Genomic DNA, 13,325 nt, shown 5'->3' with positions numbered 1-13,325 from the left:
GACTGTCCTGTAGGGTGGACATCAGTGCCCTCCTGACTGTCCTGTAGGGTGGACATCGGTGCCCTCTTGACTATCCTGTGGTGTAGAGGGTGGTACCCTCCTGACTGTCCTGTAGGGTGGACATCAGTGCCCTCCTGACTATCCTGTGGGGTGGACATCGGTGCCCTCTTGACTATCCTGTGGTGTAGAGGGTGGTACCCTCCTGACTATCCTGTGGGGTGGACATCAGTGCTGCCCTGAGCTCCACTACAGGAGGATGACTCCAAGGACCTAGACAGAGTCCATCTTCCCGCTGACTGTTCGTTCATCTGGCTGACGACAACTCAGACCCTAACCTACAGCTGAAATCGCTCTCTTGAAGGGCTAGGGTTAGGGCCCAGCTTTCGGTGCATCTGTTGTGTCTCGTGGTGGTGTGCCTCTGTGGGGCTTATTAATGAGGGGCTGCCTGCCTTCATGATGAGTGACTTCAGTCTTCATCCTATAGCTTGGGCCTTGTACCCTGCCTCTCAGCAACTGGCCAGAAAGCCTAGCAAACTCACGAACAACGCAGTAAAACTGGGTGAGCTTCCGTCTAGAGCTCTCCCTGGGGTTTCCTTTCACCAGCGTTACACAGCGTGTAGTGCCAACCTCCAGCCAAGGGTGTGTACAGACAGGAGATTGCGGTCCCAGACGGGATGCTGCTGCCCAAATGGCTTCAGAAGGTTGGGACCTGGTGATGCTGTTGGTTGTCTGTGTGTGAGGATTGAACTGAGGCTTTGCACGTCCTGGGTAACCTCTGCAACTGGCTTCACATGTCCAGGCAGACCCTGTACTTTATCCATATATTTTTCCACTTGAGATTTTACTATTTTCTTCTAAAAAAATTCATACTATATATTCTCCATACCCAGTACTGTGCTACATAAGATCACTGTCATAAGTGCACACTGCACACTGTATCTCTCTCATTCTGCTCTCCCTACCCTTGGTAGTCTTCTTGGACCCCCTGAACAGTTCCACTTTTACTCTCCTCCCACTCTCTCATACACACACACACACACACACACACACACACACACACACACTTATATGATTTATATAAAACCTGGGAACCTCAAATGACAGAAACCATGTGCCCCCTTCATTTCCAGTTATATCAATTTTCTGGCAAACAGTTCCACACTTCTGTCGGCCATTTGAGATGGGGAGGGGGAAGGAAGGAGTAGGCTACAGACACGGAGACAGAAAGACAGAAGAGTCCTTGGAAACTGCGCTTGCTTGCCGAGTGTCTGAGTAAATGCTTTAGAAATACTGGGGGGCGGAGCAATAGCAGCTCAGTGTTTGCGAGCTCTGGCTGTTCCTCCACAGGACCAGGGTTCAAGTCCAAGCAGGTCCAGGGCAGCTTTACAACCGTCTGTAGCTCCAGTTGCAGGGGATCTGATACCCGCACAGAGACATGAACGAAGGCAAAATATCGACACACATAAAATAAAATTAAGTAAATTATTAAAAAAAGAAATATTAGCTAGCAGCTGGGAATTAAGATGAAAAATAGAGGCCTGTAATATTCTAAAATGAAGAATGTGTTCATTACAAAGAATGATCAATCTAAGAGGAACTGTCAGTAATCATGGTACAGGGATCTTTGAAGAGTTATCAAAAATTGCATATACACGTGCCATGACTTGAGTGTGGGGTCAGACATTCACAGGTGTCGACTGTTTCCTCCCACCATGTCGGTGGGACTCAGCTGTGGAGATCAAGTTGTCTGGCTTGGTGACAAGCACATCTTGCCTGCCCCTCTGACAAACTCTGAAAGTGACAAGGGCCTGCCAGTGATCTTGGCGTATTTCTTAGCTTGGGCCGCGATGCACTTGTTCTAAGGGATAAAAGAGGAAAATCCCTTCTTCCCCAGACATCTCCTGCTTGCTTTTCCCTGAGATACTCCTGTCAAGAGGAGTGCTCTCCTACCCTAGAGAGGTGAAAGTTGTCAAAACTCCCTGAGGAGCCATCTTCACATTGGCAATATAATTGTGGCCTATTTTAAAGTGGCCATGACTACTGAAGTAGAAAGAATTGTTTTTGCACTTACTCAAAGAAAGTGCAAAGAAAGACCATCAGAATCCTTAGCACAACAGTGTCACAACTTAGTAGCCATGGGTAGAAGTCTGGAACAGGTGACCAGACAGGCACCATGGTGCCACACTGTACCATGAGACCTCTGGAACAGGTGACCAGACAGGCACCACGGTGCCGAACCGTACCATGAAACCTCACCATAGCTACATTCAGAAGCCAACTTGCTTCCTTCCTGTGGCGCACACACTTCCTTTGACTGTTTGTTGTCTTAGAAGTTCCTGGTGGGGACAGTCAACTTTTCAGATACGTGTTCTGCTGGTTTGGGTATGGTTTGCATGAGACACATCTCCCGGAGGAGCATGTGTTTGAACATTTGGTCCCCAGCTGGCGGAGCTGTTGCAGGATGTGACTGAACCTTTAGGAGGCAGGGCTTAGCTGGAAGATGCTGATAACGGAGGTGGGTCCTTCCTGTCTCTTCACCAGTTAGTGACTGGGTGGGATGACTGCTCTCCCAGCACTCTAGCTACCCGAGGCAGGACCGTGGTTAATTCTATGGGAGCACTTGCATCTATGGCCTGTTAAGGCTCCTGTCTGAAAAGCCACAAGCTGAAGCCACATCTAACAGTCACGCCATTCTCTGGTTCCCCCACCCCCACACGCTCAAAATGGAAAATTCATGTCATGGTCACAGAACCAATAAAAATGGCTTCGTTTAAAATATCGAGCTTTTGCTTTAAAAGTAAATGATTTTCAGGTGTTTATAACACAACCTTTATGTTTATAGGATTTTATAAACACGGAGCATGCTGGGAAGAGTCTCTTGTGGTGTGAGAAATCGCTGTGTGGACTGGAGGCCTAGGTCTTCACTATATTTGCTTTTGGTTTCAATTTAAGTCTAATGTTTTTCTTTTAGAACCAAGGTCAAGATAGGAAGATAGCATAGTCATTTTCTTTTAAAAACTATTGCAAGCATCATTTATATTAAAATGTTTATGTCATTATAAAAACAGTGCAAAGTCTTATGCAAATGATTTAACACAGATTGATGAAACAAAAATTGCAGTTTAAAAATTGTGTACATTGGGCTGGAGAAATGACTCAGCAGTTAGGAGCACTGACTGCTCTTCCAGAGGTCCTGAGTTCAATTCCCAGCAACCACATGGTGGCTTACAACCATCTGTAATGGGATCAGATGCTTTCTTCTGGCGTGTCTGAAGATAGTGACAGTGTACTCACGCACATTAAATAAATAAATAAATAAATAAATCTTTAAAAGAATGTGTACATCAACAAAAACTATCTTGTTAGTTATCCTATCCTGTTTACAAATTCTGAGTTGAGCTCAGATCAGTCACATTACAAGGAATTTTGAGAAAAACCAGCTGCAGTGCCTATCAGCGTCACACTGCAATCTTACAAACTCATATTCTTGTCAAAAGACCCCAGGATGCCACTGAACGCCATGGATGTGCCAGTGGCCTCCAGGCTCCTCTTCATGAATATTTGTGAGAAGAGTACATAGATCATGTATGAAGAGATTTTGAGATAACCAGTTGATCACAAAATCTAAATGATTTGGGCAATACACTGAAACATAAAACAAAATATTACTCCCCACCCCAACCTCTTAGTCTTTCTTAGTAGGCAAGGCTCCAGTCATACTCATGGAGACTCCTAATATGGGCAAGCCTGCTCACCTCTTACCATCCACACAACAGCAACAATAATAAAAATCAAGCAACATTTCCAGCCTCTAGATTGGTTGCATAAGTGACCTAGGTGTGATCACCTTGACAAGCACATGGGTCAGTCAATGAACACGAGAGCCACTGCAAACAGGGCAGATCGAAGTTCAACAGGAGAGACTCAGGCAGTGTACCTGATAAAGATCAAGGTCTATCATGACGTCACATCAAACACTGCTGAGTTCTGACATCACTAACGGGGTCTAGTGCTTGCCAGGAAGGGTGCTCTGTACTTGTTATTTACGTTTTGAAAATCCCTAGGACCCTCTGATATGAGTATAAGGTCTGAGGATCTCAAGTCATTGAGAATTCTGCAAAGTCTCGGATCTCTTACTGAGTGGAGGCATTTCTCTGCACGTGAGCCTGAAGTCTTTGGAAAGTTCTCTAGGAAGCAAAGCACAATCCAATCCTGCAGCATCTGGGAAACCAAATGGGAGTGGGTGGGGTGGGTGGGTCCTACCTTGGGAAACATTTGTGCATCAAAAGCCCTTTGTGGATAGCCAATCAGATGTTTGGAGTGATCCACTGTCAATTCCCAGCCTGCCCACTTCCTGGCTCCAGCCTTTTGGATTGTCCTTAATATACCCTCCCCAACCTCTCCAAGCAACGCCACAAAACCTGTGTGCCAAGGCCATGCCAGAACCCACATCCTTTCCTTGCTTTCTCTGGGATCAGCCCCACCCGCCCTCCTCTAATTCATGCATATTCTCTGATGTCATTTAGATGCCGTTACCTCCATTAAAGCATCTCTCAGTCTGTCATGTGCCGTCCACTACAAGTTTCTCTGTGTGCTCTAAGTTCAGGCTGCATCTGTCTCTTCTGCTGTTCCTCATCCTTAACTCGGGCATCTCTTTTCATGTTACCTTCTGTAGAAAACTGAGTGGTACCGGTCCACAGTCCTGCTCTTCCTGATGTTTGTATTTCCAGCAGCTGTCCCATAACTTCATAGGTTTGCAAGTGTATTTTTGGCACACACACACACACACACACACACACCCATGCAGGCCAAAAAGGAAGGGTATTGGATTCCCTGTAGCTGGAGTTACAAACACTTGTGAGCTGTCTGACATTGGTGCTGGGAACTGAACTTGGGTACTCTGCAAGAAGAGTGCGCCTCTTTTTTATTTTTTTATTTTTTTGATTTTTTTTTTTTTTCCGAGACAGGGTTTCTTTGTATAGCCCCGGCTGTCCTGGAACTCACTCTGTAGACCAGGCTGGCCTCGAACTCAGAAATCCACCTGCCTCTGCCTCCCAGAGTGCTGGGATCACAGGCGTGCATTACCACTGCCCGGCTTAAGAGTGTGCCTCTTAACCTCTATGTCTTCTCTCTTGTAAAAAACAAATTCTTCTAGAGATAAAATAAAACAAACACTCCCAAAAAACACCACTGTACAGACATTGTCAGATCCATGGAGTCATTATTGGTGCCTCTGTGGCTTTTGTCCCTCCAGAGGGAAAGGGATACAAAGGTCAACCAAGCAGCAAAGGTACAGGATGGCTCTCAAAGATGGCGGTCAGAAGAAAGGTCCCTCCTCCTGTTTGTAGTTTTATTTTTTGGGGGTTGCCGGGGATTAAAACCCTGGGCCATATGCATGCTAAGAATGGATTCCAATACTGACGTTCTAACTCAGACCCTGTATCATCTTTGCACACTAAAACCTGACAGACCTGTCATCAAGCTCTGAGATACAGGCTACAGGAGAGAGAGAGAGAGAGAGAGAGAGAGAGAGAGAGAGAGAGAGAGAGAGGAGAGAGAGAGAGCGAAAGGGAGAACAAATTACACAGGACCTGGTTCTGCGGTATGTGTGTACGTGAGACCACCCCCTTATTCTGTCTCAATATAACTTGAGGGACATAGGAGAGTTACTGGGGACACTGCGGCCTCTTGCTGCCCCTGCTCCTTGTCTTAGGCACAGAGGGTTAATCCTTCAGATGCAGCACTGGTTTCTACCTTGTTTTACAGGTGAGCCATCCAGTTTCTCTCTTTCCTCCTCTCTCCACTTCCACTTCAGTGAATAGTGCTGGTCTACCCTCAGGCCATTTCCTGAAGCTCTTTCCTTCTGGCCACCCACCTCTGAGGGGGGCTACAGTTTAGACGCGGTCACTCAGCCCTCTGACAGGTCTGCCCCTTTCCTGACCACCTAGCGTCTGTTGTCTCTCCCCTGTAATGTGTTTTCTAGGCAACAGCAAATCAAGCTTAAATATCCCACTAGACACCCTCAGAGTTTCTCACCCAACGTAGTACATCTCTCAGTTGCCTGACTGAAGTAACTGGGCTAGCGCCCGTAATTCGTTCCAAATTAAATACATTTATTCATCATTCTGATGGTCTTTAACTAGGAAGTGTTTTTGTTTTTTTAGGAAAATAAATGAAAGACTGGCACACCGTTTACACACAGAATTGACTTACGGCTTCAGATTTGGGAGGCACTGGAGGCGGAGGTAGGGCGATTTCCGAAGACTTCACTGTGGCTGCCAGGGTCACGGGGGCGGGAGGAGAAGAGGGGGCGCATGTGGACCGTGTGGAGCCTCTCAGGGCATCACAGCGGCTCTTCTCGCTGAGTGAGCGAGCGAGAGGCTGGCGGCCCGGCTTGCCTTCCTCCAGCCACAGCTCCTCATAGGGAACTTCTGGTTTCCCGGGGATGCCCGCTGACTCCTCGTTAGCCTCCGGGAAAAGGTAGTCGCTCCCACTGTCACCAGAGTCTTGATAGGGAAGGATATCATGAGGAAAGGGGGCCCACTCTCCCCCCAGGTCCCTGCATCCGTGGAGATTGACCTCACTATTGCCGTGGAGATTGTTGCCATACACACAGACGGAGAGCCGGTGGAAGGACTGGGTAAGCTCGTCGCGGGCATAGCTGAGGGAATTGGGTAAATGGTTGTGGCCAGAGCAGCGGCCCTTTTTGGGGCTCTTGCAGTCTTCGGTCCAGTCCGTTTTCACATCGCGAACAGCCCGTGAATACTCATCGATGTCAAACTGCTCTTGGCAGATGCCGAGCCAGTGGTGGACTAGGGTTTCCGGCCACATGTCTCCCTTCACCAGGTGTTCCGGGACGCTGAACTTGGGGACAGTCAAGTGCAAAGGGAAGTGCACGGGGAGGACCTTGTTGTTGCGCAGCACACAGCAAACCACCACTGTCTTGGTCTGGATGTTCACAAACTTGTAGCGGTGCCCCTCTCGGATGAAGTGGAGGTCGTAGGGATTTCTGGGCGGGGGGCTGGGCACCGTCACATTCACGGGGAGCCGGGTCTTCTCGACGATGTTTCGGATGGTGTGCTCCCCTTCCTGCATCTGAAGTTCCAAGGGACTTCGAGTGCTAAACCTGCCCTTGCACTGGAACGGGAGGCTGATGCTTTCGTTGGTCCGGTGGTTCATACAAATGAGGCACGGCATTTTGCCTTTCCCCAGCTTGCTGATGGAGTTGAGCTTCCCGATCTTTTTGAAGATGGTGTTGAGACGTGACTTCTCCTTGAAGGTCTTTGCATAAAGGATTTCTGCCTGCCCCATTAGGGTGAGCTCGTCCCCAGTACACAGGGTGATGTTGTAAACTTCAGTGTCTTCATTGCATTCACCCGATGCAACCTACGACATGATAAACCGAATTCCACGTTAGCTGAGCAAACACACCACACCACTGCTGTGTTTCCTGCCAACCATTCATTTTTATGTATGTGGTTAACAATGGCTGCATTCTTCAATCTGGCACATACATTTAACATTAGAGAGGAACTTGGGTGAACGCTGCTGAAAGATGTCTTGTTTTAAAGTAACTTTTTACTCTTTGACAGTTTCACACATGCCTATAAGGCATTTTATCAGAGTGGCCTCCACTCTCCTCTCAGCCCTCTCCCTCTCTAACTCCTTCTTTCCCAGTATGCTCTGCTTCCTTATCTTTTTAGTTTTTTTTTTTTTTTTTTAAATAACTCAGTGAGTTACTTGGGCTTGCCTGCATGTGAATGGGGGTGGGGTTATTCACAGGATCATGGAGGACTTACCTGCCAGTGGCCATAACTCTAAAGAAAGATGACTCCTCTCCTCCAGCAGTCACTACCTACCAATAGCTCCTCAGCTAAGAAAACAACCTTTTTATATAAGTCAATATTAATTTAATTTTAATCTAATTTATCATCATCATCATCATCATCATCATCATCATTATTATTATTATCTTGGTCTTTCTGAGATATGGCCTCATATAGCTAGGGCTGGCCTTAAACTCATGAGGCAGCTGAATCCACCTCCAGCCTGTACCTTCCAAATGCCAGGATTAAAGGCGTGTGTCACCACTCCTAGTTTTACAATGAATTATTAAAACAGCTTTACCTTCTATAAACACAAAGAGGTCTACTTGATGGATAATTATTCTGGAATATTAACATTATCTTTTTGTAATTATAAAAAACATTTTCATAAACACCGAAGAAAAAAAGTTCTTTTTGTTATTTGAAATTTTACTAAAGCTTTGTCTTTAAATTTTTTTTAATGAACAGATTTTTAAAATGTGGAACTGAGACAAAGGGTTAAAGATATCTGTGTGTGTTGCTAGACACTGAACCCAGGCTCGGAGCGAGCCAGACAAGTGGTTTACACTAAGTTTCCCACCAGGTCCCCAAGATGCTTTATTTCTCTACTTAAAAATTATCACGCAAAGTATTCATGCTCATTGGAAGAAGAACATAAAATAAAAATAACACAAGCCCACTTCCCTACTGTGTATAACCTGTCAAAAATCTCATATAAATAGGAAAGAAAAGAAGCAATATGTACTAGTCATCTCAGGGATGTGCAACTCCACATTCTTACCTGAGTTTTCAACCATAATCTCTCCAATTTCCTGTGTATATACATCCTTAATGACATCTTCTGGCGTGTTTATTACACAAAGACTGGCTTTTCTTTGTTAGAAAAATGAGTTTTCCTGACATTTATCAATTATAAGTAGAACTGCAATGACATTTTTGACAGTTCAGTGATTTCCATGGGAAGAAGCAACAGAAACGGAAGAGAGGGACTCAGCTATGTGCACCTGAGACAGGGCCTTTGCCCCCTGCTCACGCTACTACCCATCACTGGGCTGAAGGAAAGGCCTGTATCCCTAATCTATCTGCTGTGTTCTGTGCCAAACACTTTCTTTCGCTATTAGTAAACTGATGCTTAGGTATTAACTTAAATATCTGCGTCTCTGCTTAGCTGTTCTTTTTTAATGTAAAGTGAATGGTATTTTTCATGTTATATAGTTTTGGACTTATTATTTGGCTTTTATTTTGCAGCTTCTCTAAATAATTTTCTTAATTAAAAAAAAACTACAGATAGTATTTCCAGAATTATCTTTTGTGACTTACTCTGCTATGCTCTTAGCTGAGAAAACGGTTGGTTTCAAATCAGGGAGATTTTACAACCTTCCTATAGATGTGTGGCAATTTCTGGAAATATTTTGGTTGCCACAATGAGGGAGCTGCTTTTTATCTCTCTGGGTACAGTCCAGGGTACTGCTAAGTATGAACACTACACAGGGAAGCCCGTTGTGCTGCACTTAGAAAAAATTCACCTGCATCCAGGTTAAAATTTCAATCGCATTCAGAAGTTGGGAGTTGCTGGTATAATTACCAACACTGCAGTCCAGCACGTGGACGGTTTCATTCATTAATTTATTAAATTTATTTAGCTGAATTCTCTTTGGTGGATTATGCAACACAGAGGCCGATCCTATTTTTAAAGTCAATGTAGTGTCTAGGATCCTTCCTAAGTACTACCATTTGTAGTTGATTTGAAATGCCTTCTTTCTTATGTAATAACATTCACAAAACAAGTATTTAAAGATCTATGCGTACATTCCTATTTTAAGGACATATATCATAGTTCTCTGACCCACCATAGCTATACTGTTTAATTTCTATATCTTTATACTCAATCACTTTATATATTCACCCAATGCTCCAAACACTGGAAAGACTGTGAGAACCAGAGGGTGGGGAGACCGCGATCTGCCTCGTACATTCATGAACATATAACAACAGTGGCTACCTGCACAAGAACTGTTCAGGATGAGGCCCATCACCCTTCCATCAGGGGTGAGGGAGGGGTACAGTTGGCCTTGTCCTTCTCTGCGAGTGGAGAAAAGATTGCAGGGGGAGAGGGAATTACAATCCTCAGTGGTGAAGCCATTGGCCTTTGCTCAAGTAAATACATCACCTGTGCTCACGTGGGCACCATTAATTAAATGCAGTAGATCAAACCCACCAGAAGTATAAAGGAGACTCAATACAACGAGAGAGCACAGTGGGAGGGAGTCAAGAAGGGGTAATGCAGAGCTATCATCAGAGCATATTCATATATGTGTAAAATTATTAATGAAAGGAGAAAATGGACCATGACTACTCAGGGAGGTTCAATACAGCCACGGCCACCAGAGGAGAATATCACCCAGGCCCAGCGGCTCTGGCCACCGCAGTGTGGCCTTCTAGGGGAAAAGTCAGGAGGCCGTTTCTATTGTCACTTCACACACCTATGATCCCAGAAGATAGGACTTCTACTGTGATAGCCATTCCAGATGCCCACACCCACGACTGCTCACAGAGGATGCTTGAGGATACCAGTATGACAGTGCAGAAATGTTGTGGTTAGCAAACAAGAGGGCTGTGTACATATGTGACTGGATCTATAAACAGCCCTCCTCTCAATCTCCCCGGGTCAGTTAAGGAGACCTCTCTCGTCTACACTGCCTCCCCGCCCCACACTGGCCTTGTGTTTAGGTCCAGATCTTGAGAATTGTTTTTGGGGGGGTTTCATTGCTTACTGTGGTCCTTTATCATAGGCGGATAAGAGTAAGCTTGTGACAGGACACACGGACAACTCGCCGGGACTGTCATCCCAGAGAACAGATAGGAAGCAGAGATTGGAAAGACCTGAAACAGGTCGAGGAAAGGGCCAAGATGGCAAGAAGTTGAGGACGGTGAGCATTAGAAAGGTAGAGACGCAGGAGACAGCTGGGAACACTGAGGGGGCAGCTGTAGGCAGAGCCGCAGGGGTGGCTGCCCAGGCTGAGCTCCTCGCATGAGCTAACTGCTGGTCTGCTGTTAATCAAAACTCACACCAAGGGAGATCCAAGCTGCCTCTCGGTGATGTCTACCTAAACAGAGCCAAAGAACCCTCTACTGACTGGTAGCAAGAGTCCTCTAAGGTTAAATGCATTGGCTTAGAGGATGCATTCAGCAAAGGACTATATAGAATACTCTTTGTGCTTAAAGCAAATGGTGTATATATCCTCTGCTTATTCATTTATTTATTGTTTTTAAGAAAAGACACACAAAGAAAAAACAGAAAACAGTGAAATGAGTTGATTTTCAGGATGTGTGCAGAGGACAGGGCGGTGGGAAGTTGTGGAAAGTGAGGCCTTGGCCTGGGCCTTGCTGAGCTTTGACCTTTAGACCCCACACATTCAAACAAGTTAAGGAATACCATTTCCTTCACAAGATTTTGTTCCTTATAGTAGAGATGTGAACAGAATCTGAGGGAGTTGGCTTTATGTGCACAGCAGGAAGGAATAAGCACGTGGGTGTTAGGAGTTACAGATCTGAGTCAGTGAGATGGCTCAGTGTGCACTTGCTAGTAGGCTTGATGAGCGGAGTTTGATCCCGGAGACCCATGTGGTAGAAGGAGAGAAGACTCCTGCATTACCTTCAACCCCCACGCGTGCACTGTGGATAGCATGCCTGTATACTTACAAATAACTTAATGTGATAAAAACATGGAAAGCTACAGAGTTGAGCTATGGAAGAAAAGGCAGAAATGAATGGTGAGAAGCAGGAAGAGTAAAACAGAACACCTTGTAGGCTGGTTTAGAATTGGGGCTATCAGAAGACATACAGCTATACACATGCTAACAAAAGAACACAGACATAGATACAGATACACACAGACACATAGTCACACACAGACACACAGATACAGATACACATACACAAATACACACATAGACACACACACATAGACACACACACATACAGACACAACAGGCAAACATACAGACACACACACACACACACACAGATATACATGCATAAACAGATACACACAGACATACTCCTATATAGCAAACCAAGCACTCAGTAGGAACCAGAGCTCTTTGAAGAAACGGTCTACAGTGGAGCAGGAGAGGTGCAGGAGAGCAGGGGACACTGGTTGCCGGGAAACAGAGTGCTCATACAATGATGAGGATGTGCCATGGGAACACAGGAGATGGCCTGACTTAGTTCCCACTGACAAAATCTGCAACGGTTTGAGAATACAATAACTATAATAAATTACAATCTACAGACTACTGAATACAAGTTTATACTGACAGCAGAACCCACAAACAAATGAAAACAAGGGAATGGGGGGAAAGTCAGCCAGTGTGGAAGCATGGGAAAGCCCTGACTTTGTCACGGCCACCTCAGCCATTTGTGGGCACTAAACTTAGAGAAGTCTGAAGAAGAGCAAGTCATTGAGGGAGTTGCTGCCAGCTGAGGGTGAGGGAGGGGTGGGGGTGGGGGAGGGGAGGGGGAGGAAGAGTAGGAGTGGGAAGAAAAGGGGGAGGAGGGAGAGGAGGAGAAGGGGGAAGGGGAGGAAGAGGAGGAGGAGGAAAAGGAGGAAGAGGAGAAGGAAGAAGAGAAGGAAGAGGAGGAAGAGGAAGAGGAGGAGGGGGAAGAGAAGGAAGAGGAGGAAGAGGAAGAGGAGGAGGGGGAAGAGAAGGAAGAGGAGGAGGAAGAGGAGGAGGGGGAAGAGAAGGAAGAGGAGGAAGAGGAAGAGGAGGAGGGGGAAGAGAAGGAAGAGGAGGAGGAGGAAGAGGAGGAGGGGAAGAGAAGGAAGAGGAGGAGGAGGAAGAGGAGGAGGGGGAAGAGAAGGAAGAGGAGGAGGAGGAAGAAGAGGAGGAGGAGGAGGAGGAGGAGGAGGAGGAGGAGGAGGAGGAGGAGTTGTGTGGGTGTCTAACCCAGGCTATCATTCCTGGCAAGTGCTCCTCCACTAAATTCCACCTCAGTCACTGCCTTGAAACACCGAGAAAGGCCTTTCCAAGTGAAACAGCGGAAGTGCCACCGTTGATAATGGTTGCTGGCAGAGACTGTGTTGGTACTAAGAAAACCTGACAGAATTAACTTACTGTTTAGAAAGACTTCCGTTTTTATTTATGTGTGTCTATGTAGGGATGTACACACACATACATGGGTGTGTCTGCAGAGGCCAGAAGAGGGTGTTGCAGGAGTTACAGGTGGCTGCCAGCCCCCCATATGCTAAGATCCTGGGAAACTGGGGCCTCTGGAAGAGCAGCCAGTGCTCCTGACAGCGGAGCCATCTGCAGCCCCAACATTAAGCTCCCCAGGTGATTCTCTCAGAGTTTTGAGATTATAGCTTACACAAATGACTAAAAAAAAAAACAAAAACATTTCCACCTTTTCATTTGTCACCTGTTGTTTCTAATGACACGGTGGTTGGAGGGGTGAGTATTTTCACCATGCTGGGATTTTACATGACTGCTCTCAGCA

At 46.0% G+C, this 13,325-nt stretch overlaps 1 protein-coding gene across 2 annotated transcripts in view; it reads right to left on the bottom strand.

Annotated features, from left to right (window-relative positions):
* Nucleotides 1–13,325, bottom strand: part of Garem1 (GRB2 associated regulator of MAPK1 subtype 1) — a 175,363-nt gene that overhangs the window by 18,508 nt on the left and 143,530 nt on the right. For both annotated transcript variants that reach the window (XM_052155378.1, XM_052155379.1), the window contains exon 4: nt 6,214–7,386. In XM_052155378.1, the coding sequence (XP_052011338.1) occupies nt 6,214–7,386 (1,173 nt within the window). The remainder of the gene's footprint in view (nt 1–6,213; nt 7,387–13,325) is intronic.

Source organism: Apodemus sylvaticus, chromosome 13 (assembly GCF_947179515.1).
Source record: "Apodemus sylvaticus chromosome 13, mApoSyl1.1, whole genome shotgun sequence".
Taxonomy (NCBI): Eukaryota; Metazoa; Chordata; class Mammalia; order Rodentia; family Muridae; genus Apodemus; species Apodemus sylvaticus.
Note: the sequence above shows the minus strand (reverse complement) of the source record. Positions and strands in the feature narration are given on the sequence as shown.